Below are 23,075 nucleotides of genomic sequence, written 5' to 3'. Positions count from 1 at the left end.
AGGATTAAAGTCAATTCAATAAGCCATGATCTTATTGAATGGTGGAGCAAGTTTGATGCGCCAGATGGCCTACTCCTGCTCCTATTTCTTATGTTTAAACAAAAAAAAATAAATTTTTCTGTTTTGGAGGGAGCTACTTTGGAAATTTCAAAATATTAATGAGAATACCATTTTTGTTGTTAGTTCTTTTAAAGTGTAAGTGATGTTCCTTGATGATTAATCCCTTAGTTCAAGGTTCTCTGTATTATAGTGTTATAACTTGGTTTATGTAAATTAGGGGAAACTATAAGTATAGCTGATACTAAAAATCAAGATGAAGGCTAGAAAAACACAATAGTTTAATCAAAGAATGATTTGCACTTACAAACTCAAGAAGCATTTGTGAAGAACAAGCAGATTGTACGAAACTGCTCCCATAACTGTGCTCTTTGAACTCTACACCTACCATTGCTGCTCACCTACAGTAATATATTCTGGATATACAAGGTTGACTGGGCTGATCCTCTGTACCTTGCGGATCAGTCTGTGAATTGGAATGGGATGTAAGTAACAACCAGCCCTCAGCTGTCATACCCTGATATAAACACCATTAAAAATTGTTCAAAGATTGGGGGGTGGTGGGAAGGCAGGGGAAATAAACACACACACACACACACACACACACACACACACACACACATATACATTTTAAAGTAAAATAAACTACCTCAGCCACCTTTTTATCTAAATTTTTTATTTTATTTTTTACTCCCTATTTCAAATAAATGGGAATACACCTATGCCAGCATTTCATGTTTTTAGATTTAACTTCTGGTTGCAAATTGTTGCCTACCCTCTGTCAGGATGTTTATGTTTTGCTTCTGGACTCAGTACTGAGTTCAGTGGTGGGATGGGAGGTCAGAAGTACTGAAACTGAACAGTGAGCTGTATATAGACACCAGATTTCTTTGGAATCACTGACTAGAAGTAAGTACAGTACACTCCTGCGTAATCTTTCTTTTAATGATGTTGACTGAAGCTACAAATATCTGTTAGTCCACCAAAGAGAAGTCAGCTGCTTTTCCCTGAGCAGTACCTTGAAAACTGTCCATATTTCAAATAAACAGCCTATAGGACCTTGTTTTGATTTCTCAACAATAATAGCACTTCTGACTCTCACAATCATTTACTGCAACTGTAAACTATTTTATATACAAATATGTACTTCTTGCAATAAAATACCATATTCATTAAATCAAAAATATAGCTAACCTTGATTGTACAGCTCAGTGCCCAAGCCCTATATAAGGGAAGTAAATGATACAATTCACACACGTGATTATTGAAACCAAAATTTAAAAAATACAAATAGTAAAATAAAAATGGATAGAATAAACTATCACAAAATGAAAGAAATATTCTTCCTCAACAGTACAAAGGGCCAAACTTTCAATGCTCCTTCTTCTTCCTCTTCGTCTTCAAATCAGTACTCTCTTTATCCACCCCCAATACAAGCTCCAGACTGAGAATGACTTCCTTAAACTCAGGCCATGTGAGAACTTAACTGGCCTGAAGCTAATGTGGGATTGCAATCATGAAAGAGGTGAGCCAGTGCCTTTACTTTCTTAGAAGCTTAACGATATTTCACACATTGCCAAATACTCTGACAAACTTCAATAGGTGCACTGTTCAGTATCTTGGCTGATTCCATCATAGCAGTCCCAGTGCACAGAAATGCACAAGACTGTAGAGGCTAATGAACACAGTCCAGTATATCAAAGGTACAGCCTTCCCTACCACTAACATCTATAAGAGACATTGCCTCAAGAAGGTGCCATTCAAGGACCCCAACCATCTAGGTCATGCCATCTTCTCAATGTTACTGTTGGGTAGAAGATACCTTCTTGCAACCATCAGGATCTTGAACCAATCTGCACAATCCTAATTTTAACTCAGCAACACTATGGATCATTTCTGGGACATGGGACTGGCAATGATTTGAAGTGAGGCGGATCAGGACCTGGTCTCAAGAAGCAAGGTTCAACTGCAGCTGACTATGAATTGGGGATTGTAATAGCCAGTGGCAGGGGTCTTAAATCAGCATGGTTTTAGGAAAAGAAAATCGGGTTAGACTATCTATTGGAGAACATTTAATGGGGAAAGAGTGTATGAAGTGTATTTAGACTTTCAGGTTCAAGTTAGGAATTGGATCAACAAGGTTGAAGCACATTGAATCAGAGATAATATACTAGTTTGGGCTAAGAAATGCTTAATAGAGTCATAAAGCAAAGAACGAGAATAAATGAGCCTTCTCAGGTTGGCAGGTTGTGACTAGTGATCTCTGTACTTGGGCATCAGCTATTCACGATTTACATTAAAATTTGGCTGAATGTTAAATTATTTCTGGGAAATCTCTTGAATATTTATTATGAATTTGAATATTCATATAAAATCAGTGCTGAAACACATATCGTGTGCATTGTAACAATAGCTATGGGTTACAGTTGCAATTCTTTTCCAAAATCAGTGCAGATTAAGAGTTAACTTCTAATTCTCCTAACTCTGAAACACTTAAAAGCCCCATTCCATAATAAAACAGATGAGCAAAATATAATTTCATATGACAGCAATAACTTACTGGTACAATCAAATTCTTCCGATATGCAACTCTTTACTCACAAAATAAAATTTAGATGGGCAGTCTAATCCTGAAGTTATGAATCCTTAAAACAGTCTGAAAGTCAGGAGCTTCATTAGAGCATTGATTCCATAAGAGCAAATTTTATAAACACTCACTTTTATTATACCAATATTCATTATGCTTTTGTTTTGCTTTGAAAGCATTTAGTAATTTCTTATTTTGGTTAAGTTATATTAACAGTGATGTACACAGCAAGAGCTATTTCGAAAAGTCATTGAGTGAAAATTTAGAATTGAACACCAACAAAATTAATAGTTCATACCTGAAAAATATGCTTCAGCAAATATGGCAAAAAAGATTCCTTACCTGTTTATATCCCAGATTCTAATAGTGTTATCCATGGAACAAGATGCCACAAAGTCACCACAGGTGTGCCAGGAGCATCCCCAAACAGCATGAAGGTGCCCTGTAAATGTGAGTATACACTCAGCCTTTGAAAAATCCCATATCTTCATTGTCTTGTCTCCACTGGTAGTAGCAAGCATATTACCACTGCAGAGAAATGAAACGATAGCAAGAAATTGTAACACATTATTTTGCTGAAATTACAGCAATAAACTTTAATACAATATTTATCTTTAAGTTTGTCTTCTGCATATACTGTACTGGTACTTAATACAGAGAAGTTGGACTATGCATTTCAAATAGTGAAGGTAGACATTTATAGAGTTATGAGAGGCCTAGATAGCTTATACAGCTAGAATCTTTCCCTAGGGTAGAAATATGGACAATATTGTATATGTTGAAAGTGTTGAAATGATGAGGGCATAGTTTTAAGGTGAGAGGGCAAAAGAAGGAAAGTTTAAAGTAAATATGTAGGGCAAGTATTTCTTCACACAGTGGAACACACTGATACGTGTGGTAGAGAGAGCAGATATAATAATGACATTGAAGAGCCTTTTAGATGGGTAGCAGAATATGCAGGGAATAGAGGGATATGGATCCTGTGCAAGCAGAAGATATTTAGTTGAATTCGGTATTGTATTCAGCAAAGACATGGGGTGGGCCATATCTTCTGTTCCTATGCTGTACTGTTCTGTCTTCTATTTACTCTGGAATGAATTAACCATGAAATTAATTTCATTTTCTTAGAGATCAAACATTTTAAATTGCTTCATAGAAAGACAGAAAATGCCAAGAAAATGCAGTCTCAGGTTCAATCTTTTTTGTCTTCAACAATACTGGTAGCATATGTATGGTGATAGAGCTGATAGAATTGTTATCCAATGAACAACTCAACTACATCTACCATCATGAAGTGCTTCAAGAGGCTGGTCATAGAACGCATTAACTCCAGACTCCTAGACAACTTTGTCCCACTGAAATTTGCCTACCACCAAAGCTGGTCTTCAACAGACACCACTTGCCTGGACCTGCACTCATCTTTGAAACATCTGAACAGTAAAGACACCTACATTAGACTACAGCTCTATTTACTACAGCTCTGCCTTCAGTACTATAATTCCAAGCAAACTCATCTTCAGACTCCTACACCTAGGACTCAACACTTCCCTTTGCAACTGGATCCATGACTTCCTTAACCAAGAAACCTTAATCAGTAAGAAGAGGGGCAACATGTCTGTCACGATTGTCCTCAACATTAATACCCTATTTGTCTGCATCCTCAGCTCCCTACTCTACTCCCTGTTCACTCATGACTGTATGGCCAGATTCTGCTCTCATTCAATTCTGTGTAAGACTTATTGACTCATATGCACAATTAAATGTAAATGAGGAAAGCTCAGAAAGAATTATATATCAAATTGCCACATGGTATGAAACTGTCATCAAAATATTTCCAGTCAACTTGAACAAAACAGTAAAGGAAGCAAATTTAATACTGTTTCTGCATCCAAGTTGATGGCCTGAATAAAAATGTTACAGAAAAAGGAATTCTGTAACTACTTGCAGGTACTTGGAGAGATTCTGCCATATAATTAAAGTTTAAGAGAATAAATGTAGACTTGTGCAAGAAGAGGTAACTTATTTAGACATAGGCAAGAATGCAATTAGTCTATAACAGTCCAAGAAAAGTTTGACAACAGTAGACCATAAGACCATAAGACATAGGAGCAGAATTAGGCCATCCGGTCCATTGATTCTGCTCCACCATTCAATCATGGCTGATCCATTGTTTCTATCTCTTCCTCAACCCCAGTTCCCAGCCTTCTCCCCGTAACCTTTGATGCCATGTTCAATCAAGAACCTATCAATCTATGCCTTAAATATACCCAACAACCTGGCCTCCACATTAGCAAGAATGAAACATATAAATATATCACTAGACTTCAATCTTTCCAGACTGACATAGTCCAGATATAAACTGGTAAACAAAGGTATTGACATTACTGCATCAACTGTTGAAGAAGGATAAACCTAGTGGTTAGGAAAGCAACTAAACAAAGATTTTGACCTCTGCAGAAGTAGACCTGATGGTCAGATCACCTGGTATGTTAGCAGATTGTTTGCACACTTATATGAAACCTTCAATTATGAGTCAGGATAGTTGTAAGCCCCATTTTAGACAATACTCATGAAAGGTATATGAACTTTACATCGGAGTTCTCTTCGGGCACTAGATGGAGTAAGTTGCATTTTGGTTTTGCTCCATTCAGTTTTCAATCTTTTTACCACCCTTTTACTATCTATATTAAAGTGTTTATAAAACTTTTATATGCTTGAACTTTGATTTTTAATCCTTGGAAACGGGTACCAGAGGGAAAAAGGCATCGGCCGAAGACAAGGAAGCCGATAATGGAAATGGAAGGAGAGAAGGTGATTCTAAACAGCCTAAACAGTCTCAACTTACTTTGGAGGCTATGTTGAAGCTCCTGGATAATAAAGTCAATAAAAGATTTTCTACTTTGGAAGTATTGTTAAAGGAGACCGAAAGTAGACTGGGAGCACTTAAGCGCCAGAGTGAAAAATAACAGCGACAAATTTCTGAACTCGATGAAGCTGGCAGACAGAGCAATTATAGACTGGATTTGTTGGAAAAGAAATTAACTTCAACCACTCAAACACTGGAACAGTATAAAGTGAAGATTATTGACCTGGAAAGTCGCAGTCGTAGACAGAATTTACAAATAATAGGACTCCGTGAAGACATTGAGAGCGGTGACCTTACTAAATTCGTTTCTCAATTGTTAATAGACGTGTTCGGCTGTGAAGTTTTTTCTACTCCCCCTATACCTGATAGTGTTCACCAGGCTTTAAGAGCAAAACCTCCTAAAGAGTTGAAGCCTGGACCTGTTATACTCCGATTCCACTATGTGCATAGCAAGGAGAATTTAATTTGAATTGCCCATTGGAAAGGGGTTATTGAACATGGAGACCTCAAGTTTCGTCTGGTTGAAGACTACAGTCCTGAGGTAATGCGAGAAAGATCGCATTTTAAACCGAAGATGTTCGAGCTCTGTCAAAGAAAGTTCCAACCAGCTCTGCTATTTCCAGCTCGCCTAAGGGTTGTTCTGCCTGATAAATCACGTAAATGGTTAAATCCATGGACAAAGCTCATCAATTCCTTGAGGATCAACGTTCAATCTCAGATGTCTAATAAATTTACTGTTTCTTCATGGCTGTACCCATTTGGTGTATAAGTTAATAACCGGTTCAAAGATTTGGACTTTTAAAGTTTGAAAAACTTTGCCTTTGGTTTGATAAAACTTGTACTTTGTTTTGGAGTATGGATGTTTATCATGCTTTTATATTAAAGTTTCTTTTTTCCCCTTTATTATTTTATTTTATTATTCGTTTTTGAAAATAATTAAGAATCTGATTCGGTGATTGATTGTCTTTTTTCCTGAAATATTAATAAGATTGTATTCTGTTTCACTTTCCAAGATCTTGCCTTTCAAAATGTTTTGCAAGCAGCTGTTTTTTTAACATTTGTTTGGTGTTTTTTATGGCATTCTTTTCTCAATGTTTTGACTGTATTTTGCATTCTTTTCAATTTTGGAGATTTGCCTTCAAGAGAGATGGGGGTAGGGGAGTTTCTAGATAGCTTTCTGGCTGTCTACTGGCCAGTTTTCGGGCTTTTGTGGGTGGGGGATGGACTATTTTTAGTTTAGTTTCTTTTCATCTGGGTTGATCTGAAACTATAAATATGTCTGAATTGTCATAACTTCCAGTTCCCCTTTAAACCTTTTTCCCTCTTCCTGATTCATGAGTTTCCTATGCAGTAAGGTTAACCCTTTACATACCATATGGCTTATTCAAGTAAAATGGATAATATTATTAACTTTGTTTCATGGAATACAAATAGTTTGAATCATCCAATTAAACGGAAGAAGATTTTTAAAGTTTTTCATAGATTAAATGCTCCGATTATCTTTGCCCAGGAAACTCATGTGAGGAAGGAGCATAATCATCGTTTTTTTAGGTTTTGGAAACGATAACAATTTCACTCCAACTCACAGGATAAGGTGTAAGAAGTCTCTATTTTTATAGACTCCTGGATTTCATTTGTTCACTATGAAACAATCTCAGACCCGAATGGTAGATTTCTGTTGATTACTGATTTACTTTATAACCAAAAAGTTGTTATGGTTAATATCTATGCACCAAATACCGACTATCCTGAATTCTTCTTTCTTTATTAATCTTTTTATTGATTTAAAAGGAACATAAATACAAACAAGAGGAGAATTATCACAAATATATATATATCAATAACAATACAAACAGAGATTGAAATAGACATTATCAAAATCATACATAGTGTTAAGCTAGTATATAATATATAATAAAAAAAGAAAACAGCAATTCTCTTCTTATCAGTTCATGAAGAGGAAAGAAAAAACTTTGAATTTTGAATGAAGAAAAAAACTACACTATACAAAAAAAAGAAAAAAAAAGGACTGGGCAGTCCATTCTCAGGATATGATCAAAAAAAAGGTAGACTTTCTGGTCAAATCTAAAACTTCGAACAAAAATTGGAAGAGTAATAAATCAAATTAAATGAAAATATTGAATAAAAGGTCGCGAAATTTGCTCAAATTTAAAGGCTGTATCAAATGTCTGACTTCTTACTTTCTCTAAACTTAAACAGGACATAATGGAGGAAAGCCAATAAAAGACAGTAGATGGATTAGAATCCTTCCACTTCAGTAAAATGGCAACTATTCTGAATTCTTTAAGCATTTATTTGCATCTTTTCCTAATTTAAATGAATATACGTTGATAATGGGCAGAAATTTTAACTGTTGCCTGAATCCCTCGATGGACAGGCCTGCACCCAATCAGGTACTTCCGAGCAAATCTGCTATTTTTATTAATTCCTTTTTAGTTGACTCCAGAATTTTAGAAGTTTGGAGGTTTTTATATCCTAACGATAAAGAGTTTTCATTCTTTTCTGATGTATATCATAATTACTCTAGAATTGATTACTTTTTTATCGACTCTCTATTAGTTTTGTCTGTTACTGCCTGTGAGTACGATGCAATAGCCATCTCTGATCATCCGTCCTTGAAACTACCAATCAAATTAACTGATGTAACTTTCAGCACTAGACAATGGCGGTTCAATTCTACTCTGCTTCAGCACTTAAACTTTGTTAACTTTATTAAAGAACAGATTGCCTTTTTTCTTTTCAACTAACTTTATGGAAGAAATTTCCAGTAGGATATTATGAGATACTTTTAACATACATATCCGTGGGCAAATTATTTCATATTCTGCTGGATTGAAAAAAAATGAATTAATAATGAAATATGTACATTGGTTGATAAGATTTATAAAAAAGAGAGTTGAACTTCAGTTGCAACACAGTTTGTTATTGACATCCCCGACTGAAAATCAATTACTTAAAACTAAGAGTCAATTTTATATACATGGTGATAAATCAGGTAAATTACTGGCCAACTAATTGAAAGCTGCTTCAGCTAAATGTCAGATTATTAAAGTTCGTAAACGAGATGGTATTTTGACGGTTGACCATGACAAAATTAATAAATCTTTTCAAGAATTCTATACCTCTTTATACCAATCAGAATTTCCTGATGGCTCTACCATAATGCATGAATTTTTAAGGAAATTGAATATTCCAAAATTACCACTTAATGAACACTTAGCACTAGATGCACCCATTACGGAAGAAGAAATAAAGAAAGCAATTTCTTCGATGAATTCTGGTAAAGCACCTGGTCTGGATGGGCATACAGTAGAATTTTCAAAATCTTTTTCAAACCGACTGTCTCCTTGGTTATGTAGAATCTTTAAGGATGCCTTATTTGTAGGTAAGCTACTACAATCCTTTTATGAAGCATCTATTTCTTTAATTCCTAAAAAAGATAAAGACCCTACTGAATGTGCAGCATATAGACCTACATCCTTGTTGAATGCGGACTCCAAAATCTTTTCCAAAATATTAGCAATTAGACTGGAAAATGTATTGCCACAAATTGTCTCTGACAACCAGATAGGATTTATTAAAATCGTTATTCGTATTTTAATGTTAACAGGTTAATGAACATGGTATATACTTCTTCATCTGAAACTCCAGAATGTGTTACTTTGTTTGACGCTGAGAAGGCATTTGATGGAGTTGAATGGGAATATTTATTTAACACGCTTGGGAAATTTAATTTTAGCCCAAAATTCAAATCTTGGATTAAATTGATACATCATACACCTTTGGCTTCTGTACTTACTAATAATCAGAGATCCTCTCAAGGTACTAGACAGGCTGTCCTTTAAGCCCTTTACTATTTGATATTGCCTTGGAGCCCTTGGCAATTGCTGATCATGATTCACCCAATATATTTGGCATTATTCATGGGAATGGTATGCATAAGGTATCACTATATGCAGACGACCTGTTACTATATATCTCTAACCCAGAGAAATCCATCCCTGCAGTAATATCACTACTTGCTCAGTTTAGTAGTTTTTCTGGTTATAAATTGAATCTTAATAAGAGTGAGCTTTTCCCATTAAATATGCAAGTTCCAATCTATAGACAATCACCATTTAGACTGGTTACTGATTATTTGACTTATTTAGGTGTTAAAATTACTAAGGAGCATAAGGATCTATTTAAAGTTAACTTTTTACCCTTAATTGATCATGTTAAACAACTGCTTACTAAATGGTCCCCATTGTCCTTTTCATTGATTGGTCGAATTAATGCTATTAAGATGATTATTTTACCTAAATTACTGTATCTATTTCAGGCAATACCAATCTTCATCTCTAAATCCTTTTTTGATATTATTGATTCTAAGATTTCTTCATATATATGGCAGAATAAAAATCCTATGTTAAGTAAGAAATATTTACAGAAATCAAAAAAGGATGGTGGTTTGGCATTGCCAAACTTTAGGTTCTATTATTGGGCAATTAATATTCGATATCTAACATTCTGGACACAAGATTTAGATGAAATTCAATGTCCATGATGGGTGAACCTTGAGTGAGAGTCTGTACAGGGGTTCTCGTTGGCTTCTATCTTAGGAGCTTCGCTTCCCTTTGCACTTACTAAACTGAATAAACAAACAGTTAATCCAATAACGAAACATACAATATGAATATGGTTTCAATTTCATAAATTTTTTTCAATTGAATAAATTTATCCTACCAAGTCCTATTACATCCATTTTTCTTCCAACTATCCAGAACTGATCAAGCTTTTCTTTTATAGAAAATGAAGGGAATAACATGTTTTCGTGATTTATTCATGGATAGTTGTCTCATGTCTTTTGAACAGTTGTCCAATAAATATAATTTGCCTAGATCACATTTTTTCAGGTACTTACAGATTAGAAACTTTTTGAATGCTATTTTACCTACTTTTCCGATACCACATCAAATTGAAATTACAGAAAAAATTTAGGTTAAACCCCTATCAGAAGAGTTTAATAGCAATTCTATATGATTTAATTACGAAGATATGTCTAGGTACATCTAATAAAATTAAGAATGAAAGGGAAAGAGAACTTCAGGTATCTTTACCTATAGAGAAATGGGAGAAAATTCTCCAGCTAGTTAACACTTCTTCAATGTGTGCTAGACATGCTTTGATACAACTTAAGGTGGTTCATAGGGCCCATATGTCTAAGGGTAAGTTAGCTCATTTTTATTGCCGTATAAATCCTGCCTGTGACAGATGTAATTCTGAAGTAGCTTCCTTGACACATATGTTCTGGTCTTGCCCTCTTTTGGAAAAATATTGGAAAGACATTTTTGATATTATTTCAGTAGTTTTGCATATTGAATTACAACCTCATCCTATTACTGCAATTTTTGGATTACCAGTGATGGACTCTAGTCATTTATCCCCTTCAGCTTGCCGTTTGATTGCATTTGTTACATTAATAGCCAGAAGATCCATTTTATTTAAATGGAAATATTCTAATCCCCCTACTACATTTCAATGGTTTTCCGAAACTATAACATGTTTAAACTTGGAAAAAATTAGGAGTGGTACTTCGGTTAAATTTGAAGAAACTTGGAGGCCATTTATTCAACATTTTCATAAGACGTGAGCTGACCTTTTCCGAATCCTTTTCAATAACTTTTTGGTTGTGTATAGAGGAGCGGAGTTAACGACAAATAATGATTTTAACCAATGAAACATGGCAGCCCAGCCCTTGTTATGTTTTGTTTTGTTTTTTTTTTAGTGTAGGGGGACATTTTCTTTTCTTTGTATAACATTTTTTGAATCCTTTTCGTGTTCAGTTATTAAGAGATTGGGAGGCTTAAATTACATATGTTACTCGGAGTCTGTGTCTGCATATGTTAACCGATATTAATGTAATCCCGATCTCTTTGTATCATTATCATTGTTATGTTTATCAATTCGAAACTTAATAAGAGATTGAGAAAGAAAGAAAGAACTTTACATCAACCACACAGACAAAAGGTGATATAAACAATGCTCAGATACAAAAGAAGGTATTGTAATTAGATTTGGAATCATAAAGTTGCACCTATTCTTATTATGTAGGCCATTCATGCTGGTCACTGACCACAAACCTTTGCCACCAGTCTTGGACTCTGGTCTGTATTTCTACCAATGGCATTGTCAAGAAGGCTGCAGTGGGTCATCCTCCTGTCCCAATATGTATCTAGCCAAACACCACAGAGGCTGCATTACCAATATTGCCTTCAAAGACATCACAGTAGTGAATGATTTTCCAGTACTAATGGTGGAGAATGTGAAATAAGTGCATAAGCATTCAAAGCAAGTGTAGCTTCATAAACTGAAATGATACAAACAAACATATGGTTGTTTGAAAGATTATGGAGATGCATGGTCCTAAGAATTACTTCATAAGAGTGAGGAGTGATTCCGAAAGGTTCATGTAGATGACTTATTCTTAATGTAAGATATTCAACAATGCAGTGGGGAACATTACAAGTTTGAATTTATTCATCAAATGAGTTCTACAATTGTTAAAAGTTGCCACAGTTAAGATAATCAGAAGATGAAACTTCAATGAATCTGTAGATGATGGTATATCAACAACATTTATTGAAGCTCCAGGATTAACATCATTACAGTTATATAAGTCAAAGAGAATTTGAAAATCAGTGAACGAGTTAACATCGTAGTTGTAAACAGTTTTAAATTAATTTCACTATTTCCTTTCTTTTAAAGAAATAATGCAGTACATGTACACACATGACATAACTGTCTGATAATGTGTGTATCCTTGTGCAGCCTGAGAAGTAATTAGAATACATCAGAGTTTTCTATGTTTACTGCGTATTATTCAGTAGATTGTGGATGCCAATGCAGTCACATGAGGAACCCACAGGAATATACATATTACTGTAGTACAATTTGCTCAGTTAGGATTTCAGAAATTATTTCCAGTGAGATTTAAACACAAAATTTAATATCAATGTTATTGCAGTTACTGTATATCCTTCAATAAATTTGTATAAAGCACTGGGGCAGACAAGTAACTCAATTACCTTTCATAATGATTGATCAGCATGTTGCTGATCAGATGAGAGCTGGTTATCTCCACAATTCCCAATAGGCAGTTTTTCAGAGTGGCCAAGTGAAAAAAAAAGACAGAAACTCAAGAACTCCTACGGTACTATCCCATGTCTACATTTTGGAAAGTCCAAGCACAGGCTGTACTTTTACCTGGTCTACGGGCAGAGAATGATGTCCACAGCACCAGTGGTGAGGACTGCAAGTAAGACGAAGAAGTGCTTACAGGACTGCTTTGAATCAGTGGACTGGACCACATTCAGGGATTCATTTTTGGATTTGAATGCATATGTCACAGTTTAGTGACTTCATCAAGACCAGTCTAGAAGTGTGAGTACCTTCAAGAACATAACAGACAGACCCAAACCAGATGCCATTAGCAAATCAGGAGATTGGCAATCTGCTGAAGGCTAGCTCTGTAATGTTCACGACTGGTGATCCAGAACCCTACAAAAAGCCCAGGCATAATCTACAGAAGGCTATCATAAGGCATCATTTTACCGATGGTGTACCTGGCAGGGCACTGAAAACCTGAATCTGCTGTAGAAAACCTAGTCCATATCTTCCTTCCTCCAACATCTACTATTTCAGTGCAGCTTCCTTTATTCTACAGTCCATTGCAATGAGGTTAGTCATTCACCTAATATTCACCAAGTCCTGTTTACCCATCATCATATAATTGCTGATGTTCATTGGGTTCAGATCAAACAGCATTTCAATCTTAAAATTTCTAAGCTTGCTTCAGATTCTGCTCTCAATCTTGCCTCCTCTATACTTCTGCAGTTCATCAAGCTGTAAGACTCTCTGAGGACTCTGCAGCTCAATTTTTGGTCTAAACATGATCTTTGAATTTCATCATTCCATCATAGCTTTCGGGAGAAAATGGAGCAGTAAAATTTGGTTGTCCATATGTAAATAATGACTCTCATGCTTTAGACCAGGGAGATTAAAAATATCTCTACAGAAAATTTTGCCTTTTGCACTACAACCATATTGATTTGGGGTAGTTTTATATTGAAATTTCATTTCAGAAATAATGAAAATTCTGCAAACAAAATGAAGAAAAAGATTTATCAACAGCTGTTAAGGGACCAAGAAACATACAAAATTTCTCTGCTCAGTGTTAGCTCAGTTTTAAACTGCATAGTGTCATTTTGTCTTAAGATGTGTCAATCAATTTTAAACACTATATTTCTGAATCAAACAGATCAGATTTTTGCTCTGCCATAATACTGAAAAGAGCTGTATCGGAGTGACAAATGAACTCCTCTTGTGACTGTGACCATCGTACACTATTCCTCTTCACCTAACTCTAATTGTCTGGATCTTTTGATGCAGCTGACGCCATCATCCTCCTCTAATGCCTCTCCTTTATCATTAGGTGAGAATAAACTTGACCAGTTCTTTACTTATCTGTCTCTCTGTAACGGTCAGTTTTTGCTGCTGTTGCACTATCAACTCTGCAATGTTTGGCTTCCTACCTTTTCCCATCTACATGCTTGGTGCCTTCAGCCTACATGATTAGATTCCATGTGTATGCTAAAAGCACACTGCCCTTCAACACTATCCACAGCTTTTGATTCATCATACCATTTGATTCACATCTAGTCTTGGACAAGCAGAAATTTTTAGAAATTCCATTAAAAGTCAGAAGATCAGGGATTAGATCATAAATCATAAACAGAAGAGATTCTGTAGATGCTGGACATCTTGAGCAACACAAACAAAATGCTGGAGGAACTCAGCAAGCTGGCAATGTCCATGGAGAGAAATAAACAGTCAACATTTTGGGTTCCAGAAGAAGAAGGGTCTCGGCCCAAAATGTCAACTGCTTACTTCCCTCGAAAGTGGATGTTCCTTTTTGGTAAGGGAGTACATTACAGCAGTGCTTAGGGAGAATATTATTGAAGGATCATCTAACGAAGCTATTTGGGTATAACTCAAAAGTAGCATTCAGAATGACACCTTGGTAGGGCTATATTATTGACCCCGTACTAGTCAGAGGGAACTTAAGGAGCAGATGTATTGAGAAATTGCACATAATTGTGACAATGGTAAGGTAATGCTAGTGGGAGATTTCAATTTTCCTGGCATCGACCAGGCCACCCAGAGTGTGAAGGGCCTGAATGGGGCAGAATTTGTGTGGTGCGTCCAAGACAGTTTCCTCATGCAATACATAGAACATAGAACATAGAATAGTACAGCACAGTACAGGCCCTTCAGCCCACAGTGTTGTGCCGACCCTCAAACCCTGCCTCCCAAATAAGCTCCCACATTAAATTCCTCCATATACCTGTCTAGTAGTCTCTTAAACTTCACTAGTGTATCTGCCTCCACCACTGACTCAGGCAGTGCATTCCACGCACCAACCACTCTCTGAGTAAAAAACCTTACTCTAATATCCCCCTTGAACTTCCCGCCCCTTATGCTTAAAGCCATGTCCTCTTGTATTGAGCAGTGGTGCCCTGGGGAAGAGGCGCTAGCTATCCACTCTATCTATTCCTCTTATTATCTTGTACACCTCTATCATGTCTCCTCTCATCCTCCTTCTCTCCAAAGAGTAAAGCCCTAGCTCCCTTAATCTCTGATCATAATGCATACTCTCTAAACCAGGCAGCATCCTGGTAAATCTCCTCTGTACCCTTTCCAATGCTTCCACATCCTTCCTATAGTGAGGTGACCAGAACTGAACACAGCACTCCAAGTGTGGCCTAACCAGAGTTTTATAGAGCTGCATCATTACCTCGTGACTCTTAAACTCTATCCCTCGACTTACGAAAGCTAACACCCCATAAGCTTTCGTAACTACTCTATCCACCTGTGAGGCAACTTTCAGGGATCTGTGGACATGTACCCACAGATCCCTCTGCTCCTCCACACTACCAAGTATCCTGCCATTTACTTTGTACTCTGCCTTGGAGTTTGTCCTTCCAAAGTGTACCACCTCACACTTCTCCGGATTGAACTCCATCTGCCACTTCTCAGCCCACTTCTGCATCCTATCAATGTCTCTCTGCAATCTTTGACAATCCCTTACACTATCTACAACACCACCAACCTTTGTGTCGTCTGCAAACTTGCCAACCCACCCCTCTACCCCCACATCCAGGTTGTTAATAAAAATCACGAAAAGTAGAGGTCCCAAAACAGATCCTTGTGGGATACCACTAGTCACAATCCTCCAATTTGAATGTAGTCCCTCTACCATGGCCCTCTGCCTTCTGCAGGCAAGCCAATTCTGAATCCACCTGGCCAAACTTCCCTGGATCCCATGCCTTCTGACTTTCTGAATAAGCCTACCATGTGGAAACTTGTCAAATGCCTTATTAAAATCCATATAGATCACATCCACTGCACTACCCTCATCTATTTGTCCGGTCACCTCCTCAAAGAACTCCGTCAGGCTTGTTAGACATGATCTGCCTTTCACAAAGCCATGCTGACTGTCCCTGATCAGACCATGATTCTCTAAATGCCCAGAGATCCTATCTCTAAGAATCTTTTCCAACAGCTTTCCCACCACAGACGTAAGGCTTACTGGTCTATAATTACCCGGACTATCCCTACTACCTTTTTTGAACAAGGGGACAACATTCGCCTCCCTCCATTCCTCCGGTACCATTCCCGTGGACAACGAGGACATGAAGATCCTAGCCAGAGGCTCAGCAATCTCTTCCCTCGCCTGGTGGAGCAGTCTGGGGACTATTCCGTCAGGCCCCGGGGACTTATCCATCCTAATGTATTTTAACAACTCTAACACCTCCTCTCCCGTAATATCAACATGCTCCAGAACATCAACCTCACTCATATTGTCCTCACCATCAAGTTCCCTCTCATTGGTGAATACTGAAGAGAAGTATTCATTGAAGACCTCACTCACTTCCACAGCCTCCAGGCACATCTTCCCACCTTTATCTCTAATCGATCCTACCTTCACTCCTGTCATCCTTTTTTTCTTCACATAATTGAAGAATGCCTTGGGGTTTTCCTTTACCCTACTCGCCAAGGCCTTCTCATGCCCCCTTCTTGCTCTTCTCAGCCCCTTCTTAAGCTCCTTTCTTGCTTCCTTATATTCCTCAATAGACCCATCTGATCCTTGCTTCCTAAACCTCATATATGCTGCCTTCTTCCACCTGACTAGATTTTCCACCTCACTTGTCACCCATGGTTCCTTCACCCTACCATTCTTTATCTTCCTCACGGGGACAAATTTATCCCTAACATCCTGCAAGAGATCTCTAAACATCGAGTAAAAGAATCTGCTCGGGAAAGAGCAATACTGGAGCTCCTTTTAGGAGATAAGAAGGGCCAACAGACTGAAAAGGCACTTGGGAAGCATTTTGCATCTAGCAACCACAATTAGTTTTAAAGTTATTATGGAAAAAGATAAAAGAAGTCCACAGCTATTTGTCCTGAACAGGGTCTGGATCAGCTTTGAGGGCCTTAGGTATGATCGAGCTAGGATCGATGGGTGACTTTATTTAAAGGCAAAGGAACAGTTGCCAAATGGGAGGCTTTTAAAAGGTCAATCAAGAGTCCAGGGGCAGTAAGTTCCTGGTAGAGTGAAGTGTTGCCATAGCAAATTCAGGCTGATGAGTGATATCAAGGTTCTGGTAAGGAAAATGAAGAAAGTGTATATTAAGTTTTGGGCAGCTAGGTACGAATTTATTACTCAATAGATATAAAAAGTTTATATTTTATATAGAAAGTTTAAGATCACGTTTGAAGGGTAAATTTGGAGGAAAAAAGCAGGGTATGAGATGGATTCGGGAGGTAGGGTTAAAGGTATTCCAAAGAGATTTTTTTTTCAATTATAATAACCGTAAAAGGGTGACGAGGGAGAGACCAGGTCTTCTTAATGACTATCAAGGCTGTCCATGTGTGGAACGACAGGAGATGGATGAGATTTATAATGTCTATCATGGGTGCTAAGAAAATGAAGAGGCAGGGAAGAAATCATAGAGGCCCTTGTAAAGATATTTTCTTCATCGTTAACCACTGGTAAATTTCCAGAGACTGGAGGGTGGCTAATATTGTTCCATTGTTCAAAGAGGATAGCAAGGCCAGGCAGGAAGCTACAGGCTAGTGTACCTGACTTCAGCTGTAGGGAAGTCACCGGAGGTAATTCTGACAGACAAGATTGAACATCACCTAGATAGTCAAGGCCCAGTCAGGAATAGTGTGCTTTATTTTGAGTGTGGAAAATCATTTGGAGTTTTTCAAAGAGGTAATGAAGGGAATAGTTGAAAGTAGAGTTGAAAACGTTGTCTATGTGGACATTAGTAAGGCCTTTTACAAGGTCCTGCATGGCAGGCTGATCTGGAAAGTTAGTTTGCATGTGATCCAGGGCGACCTAGCAAGATAGATTCAGTATTGGCTTGCTGATAGAAAGCAGAGATTGGTGGTTGAAGGCCAAGTCTCTACTCAAGCCCCATGACTAGTGAGGTGGCACATGGATCACTATCAGGACCTCTGTTATTCATTACTGAGTTCTGATTTAAGATGGTACCTGGCAAAGCACAGCAATGACTTGTTGGCCGCAAAAAATACTACTAACTACTTTATTACTCACACTTTTTCTGGTAAACGATCACCACAATTAATAGCCTATAACTTCCCTTTCAGAGCTGAGCTTTGAACTGCCTATACGACCTAACCTGGCATTTTTGTGGTATGAATTGCAGCATGGTTGCATGGTGGCGAGTATGGACAAATTGAGGTGACAGAGTTCGGGCCTGAGAGTGAGGAACAAGCCAATGTATGGTTGTTGCTGAAGCAGACTTGAACCTGATTCAAAGTGGAAGATCCGAGGCGAGGCAAGGCAGCAGGGCCTAGGTCTAAGAGCCGGGAACAAGTCAATGTTTGACCAACTTAAGTGCTGGGCCAGATTGGAAAGGTTGCCAGAGATCATAGTGAAACAACAGAGCCTAGGTCTGAGAACGAGGACTGACTCACAGTTGGGCTAATTTATTTGCTAGGCCAGATTGAAAAGGTCAGGGTGTCAAGGCCAGAGAAGAGGGATAGGCCAGTGTTCAGCTCACTGCTTGTGAGGTTTACCCATGTCTGTGCTGAAATGAGGCTGTGGTCTGCAACTAACGGGCTCCTGGATCAGCTGTGACTGGCTTCATGGCTGTGGACTTCAGTTCTGAATGTTCTTTGCTTACTTTTATTGTTTGCACAATTTGTTTATATTTCTGAATATTGGGTGTTTGACAGTCTTTGTTTTAATGGGTTCAATTAGGTATCTTTCTTTTCTGGCTGACTGTAAGGAGAAGCAACTCAAGGTTGTACATTGCATGATAAGGAAGTTTGTTGATGATACTTAATTAGGGGCTCTTACTAACAGTGAAGCAGGTTACAGTGAATTACAAAGAGATCTTGATCAGTTAGGGAGATGGGCTGAGGAATGGCATATGGTTTTCAACTTTGACAGGTGTTTAGACAGCCATACAAGGGTAGGATGAAGACAGTGAATGACAGGGCACTGAAAAATGCTGTGGAACAAGAGTACCTGGGAATACAAGTGCATTGTTCAATAAAATGGCAGACAAGTAGAGAGTGTGGTGAAGAAGGCACTTAGTATGCTGGCCTTCATCAGTCAGGGCATCGAGTTTAGGAGTAGGAACATCATGTTGCAGTTATATAAATCATTGGTGAGACATCACTTGGAATACTATGTAAAACTTTGGTCACCCTGTTATAGGAAAGAAATAATCAAGTTGGAGATGGTGCAGAAGCAATTTATGAGGATGATGGACTAGAGGGCATGAGTTCTAGGGAGAGGTTGCCTACATTCAATCTTTATTCCCTGGACTGCAGAAGATGAGGGGAGAGCTCATTGACATTTATAAAATCGTGAGAGGCATGGATAAGATGAATGGTCACAGGTTTCACCCCGGGGCACTAGAGGGCACAGATACAAGATGAGTGGGTTTTAAAAGAGACCTGGGTGTTAGGTAACCTCTTTACACAGAGGATGATGAGTACCAGGAATGAGCTACCAGAGGAGGTGGTTGAGGCAGGTACAACTGCAATATTTAAAAGGTGTTTGAATAGATACATGGAGGGTTATGGGGCAAACGCAGGCAATTGGAACTCAAATGCAGAAGATTGTGGTTGGCATGGAGGGCCAAAAGTCCTATTTCCATGCTGTATTACACAATGCCTCTATGATCCTAAGGGCACTGCTACCCTTATCACAAACAACTCTTCCTAGTCACCAAAAGCAGCCCTGTTGCCTGGCATTACCTGAGGATCAATCAGCAAACCAAGTAGAAGTTCCATTCGTACAGTCACTTCTTCATCAAGACAATCAACTTCCACTTCTGTGCTATTACTGGTTTCAGTGTCCTGCTGCAGAAAATATCATCCATGCTCCTTACTTGGGGTCTTGATTACTGCAATGCAATCAGAATCAGCTTCCTACTGCCTAATCTCCACAATTATTAGTTCCTACAATGCATTGCTATCTTTACTCTATACTACCTCTACCAAGCTTGATTTTCCTGACCTGAGGAAATAATTTCTCTGTATCAAATCTTCTGAATCCTTTTAAATTTGTTAAATTTACATAGTCTGCATTATTTACTTTCAGTATCTTTTTACTTCTCTGAAGAACCTAGATTGTTACTGAGAAAATAATCATATCTAGATTCAGGCTATGGCAAGAAATCACACTTGTTTACATTGAAGTCCATTATCCAGGCCACTAATAAATTCAGCAAAAACATAGGAACTAAGCAGATTAAGCAGATTAAGCAGATTAACAGAGAGCATTATACAGAATATCATATTCTTCCAGTTAAGAGTATTCATCTACTTGTTTGGTTCCAATTTCCTAATTGATTTCCAGCTCAAGTTAAAAAGCTACCTCCAATCTGTGTACTTTTCCTTCTTGCATGGAATCTTTGAATGCCTTTGGAAGTACTTAAAATTTTCTTACTTCCTATATTAAATTGGTAAATAGGTTTAATATTGGTACATGTATCGAGGTACAGTGAAAAACTTGTCTTGCATACTTTTTATACAGATCAATTCATTAAAGCAGTGCATTGGGGTAGTACAAGATAAAACAATAACAGGGTGCACTATAAAATGTTACAGTTAGAGTGCAGAGCAAGTAAACAATAAGGTGAGAGATCATAACTAAACAGACTAAGGTCAAGAGTCCATCTTATTGTGCTAGGGAATAGAGGGCTAGAAGCTGTCCTTCAGCCTACTGTAACAAGCATTTAGGTTATATCTTCTGTCTGATGGAGATTGTGGTGGAGGGGGAAGAGAGAATGACTGTTGAAGATGAGGTCTTTGTTTATGCTGGCTGCTTTACCAAGGCAACCAAAAGTGTAGCCAGAGCTTATTTCTGTGATGTGCTGATGAGCTGTGTTCAAAACTCTCTACAGTATCTTGCTGTCACAGGTAGAACAGTCACCATACTTAGCCATGATACATCAGGATAGGATGCTTTCTATCGGGCATTGTTAAAAATTGGTGAGAGTTGACAAAAACATACCAAATTTCTTTAGGCTTATGAGGAAGTAGAGACACTGGTGAGCTTTCTGGGCTATAGTGTCATTGTGGTTAGACTTGGACAGGCTACTGGTAATGTTCACTCTAGGAATTTGAAGCTCTCAACTCTCTCAACTTCAGGACTGTTGAAATCAACAGGAGCATGTGCACTGTCTCCCTTCCTGAAATCAATGACTGGCTTTTGTTTTGCTGACATTGAGGGAGCTAGTTTTTCTATCTGCTTCCGGTACTCTGATTTATTATGATTTGAGATACAACCTAGTACATGATATCACCGACAAACATGTAGGTCGAGTTATAGTAAAATCCGGCCACACAGCCATGAGTGTATAGGGAGTAGAATAGGAAACTGATGTCACAGTGTTGAGGATAATTGTGACAGAGGTGCTGTCACCTATCCTTACTGATTGAAGCCTGTTGGTCAGGAAGTCACAGATCCAGTTGCAAAGGAAGGTGTTGAATCCCAGGTTTTGGAGTTTGCAGAATTCTTTGCTTGGAATTATAGTGCTGAAGTTGGAGCTGTAGACAATAAACAATGTCTAATTTAGTTGCTTTTACTGGCCAGATGCTCCAGAGGTGAGTGTAGGGCCAGGGAGATGGTGTCTGTTGTATATCTGTTTCAGCAGTAGGTAAATTGCAGGGGATCCAAGTTATCTTGGAGGCTGGGATTAACACTTGTCATGACCGGCCTCTCAAAGCACTTCATGACAGTAGATGTCAGAGGCACTGGGCAGGAGTCATTAAGACAGGTGACCTAGTTTCTCTTAGGTACAGAGATATTAGTAGCCTTCTTAAAGCAAGTGGGCACCTCAGACTGAAGCAAGGACAGGTTATATAAGCGTCTGCAAATACCCCCAAATACTAGCACAGGATCTGAGGGCATATCCAGGGACACCATCCACACCAGATAGTTATTGCATTCACTCTGCAGAAGTTTGATCTTATGTTTTCAATGATGACTGTAGGTTCAGCTGTATTGGAGGCTGTGGCATGGACATTTCAATGCCCTTCTGTTCAAACAGTGCATAGAATGCATTAAGCTCATGAGGAAGGGATACACTGTTGGTGGTGATGCCACTACAGTTCATTTTGTAGCCCGTAACAACAGTGTAAGCCCTTCCATAACTGATGCTTGGTCTGGGACTTGATTTTGGACTGGTATTGTTATGTGGCATCTGTAATAATATTACAGAGATTATTTATCAATTTCTTCTAAAGGTTAGGGTCACAGACCTCAGAAGGGCTTAAGTATTAGTGGATTCACTCACTATATTCTGCTGGGTTAATCAAACATGCAAAGATTCAAAGACTCAAAGTACATTTTTGATCAAAGTATGTATGCAGTATACAACCCTGAGATTAATCTTCCTGCAGACCTTTCCCTTGCAAAACTATGCTGACTTTTTCTAATCCTCTCACATTTGTTTTGGTGCTCAGTCAGTCTTTCTCCACTGACAGATTATAGTTTCTTCCCCTCAAATGGCATGGAAGCTATTGACTTGGTTAACATGGCTTTCTTCTTTCTGCCGTCCTACTTAAATATTAAAGCAATATTAACAATTTTTCTAATAGTGCAATTCCTGAATCAAGAGAAATTTGAATAATTACGTATAACTTTTCTGGAATATTCTTGTCTAATTTTTTCAATAGTCCAGAATGGAAGTTACCATTTCCCACAGATTTATCAATCTACAATCCTTTTACTTTCTTCATTACTATTTTCCTTTCTGATGCTGAATACAGTTACGTTTTTCTCATTAATTTATTTTTATTTCTTTTTAATAACCAGATACGTTAGCCTCTTCCTCTTATGTGAAAAATTGCACATATTGCTATTCAAATCTGTTACTCATCTTTTATCCATTACTACATGAACAGCATCCTCAATGAATACAGGAAACAGACTCCACAATTATTGTCTGCTGG

At 37.9% G+C, this 23,075-nt stretch overlaps 1 protein-coding gene across 2 annotated transcripts in view; it reads right to left on the bottom strand.

Annotated features, from left to right (window-relative positions):
* LOC134348350 (sperm-associated antigen 16 protein) overlaps positions 1–23,075 on the bottom strand; it is an 856,325-nt gene that overhangs the window by 427,814 nt on the left and 405,436 nt on the right. For both annotated transcript variants that reach the window (XM_063051565.1, XM_063051566.1), the window contains one exon: positions 2,987–3,172. In XM_063051565.1, the coding sequence (XP_062907635.1) occupies positions 2,987–3,172 (186 nt within the window). The remainder of the gene's footprint in view (positions 1–2,986; positions 3,173–23,075) is intronic.

This window comes from Mobula hypostoma, chromosome 6 (assembly GCF_963921235.1).
Source record: "Mobula hypostoma chromosome 6, sMobHyp1.1, whole genome shotgun sequence".
Taxonomy (NCBI): Eukaryota; Metazoa; Chordata; class Chondrichthyes; order Myliobatiformes; family Myliobatidae; genus Mobula; species Mobula hypostoma.
The sequence above is the reverse complement of the archived record's forward strand: the minus strand, read 5'-3'. Positions and strand labels throughout refer to the sequence as shown.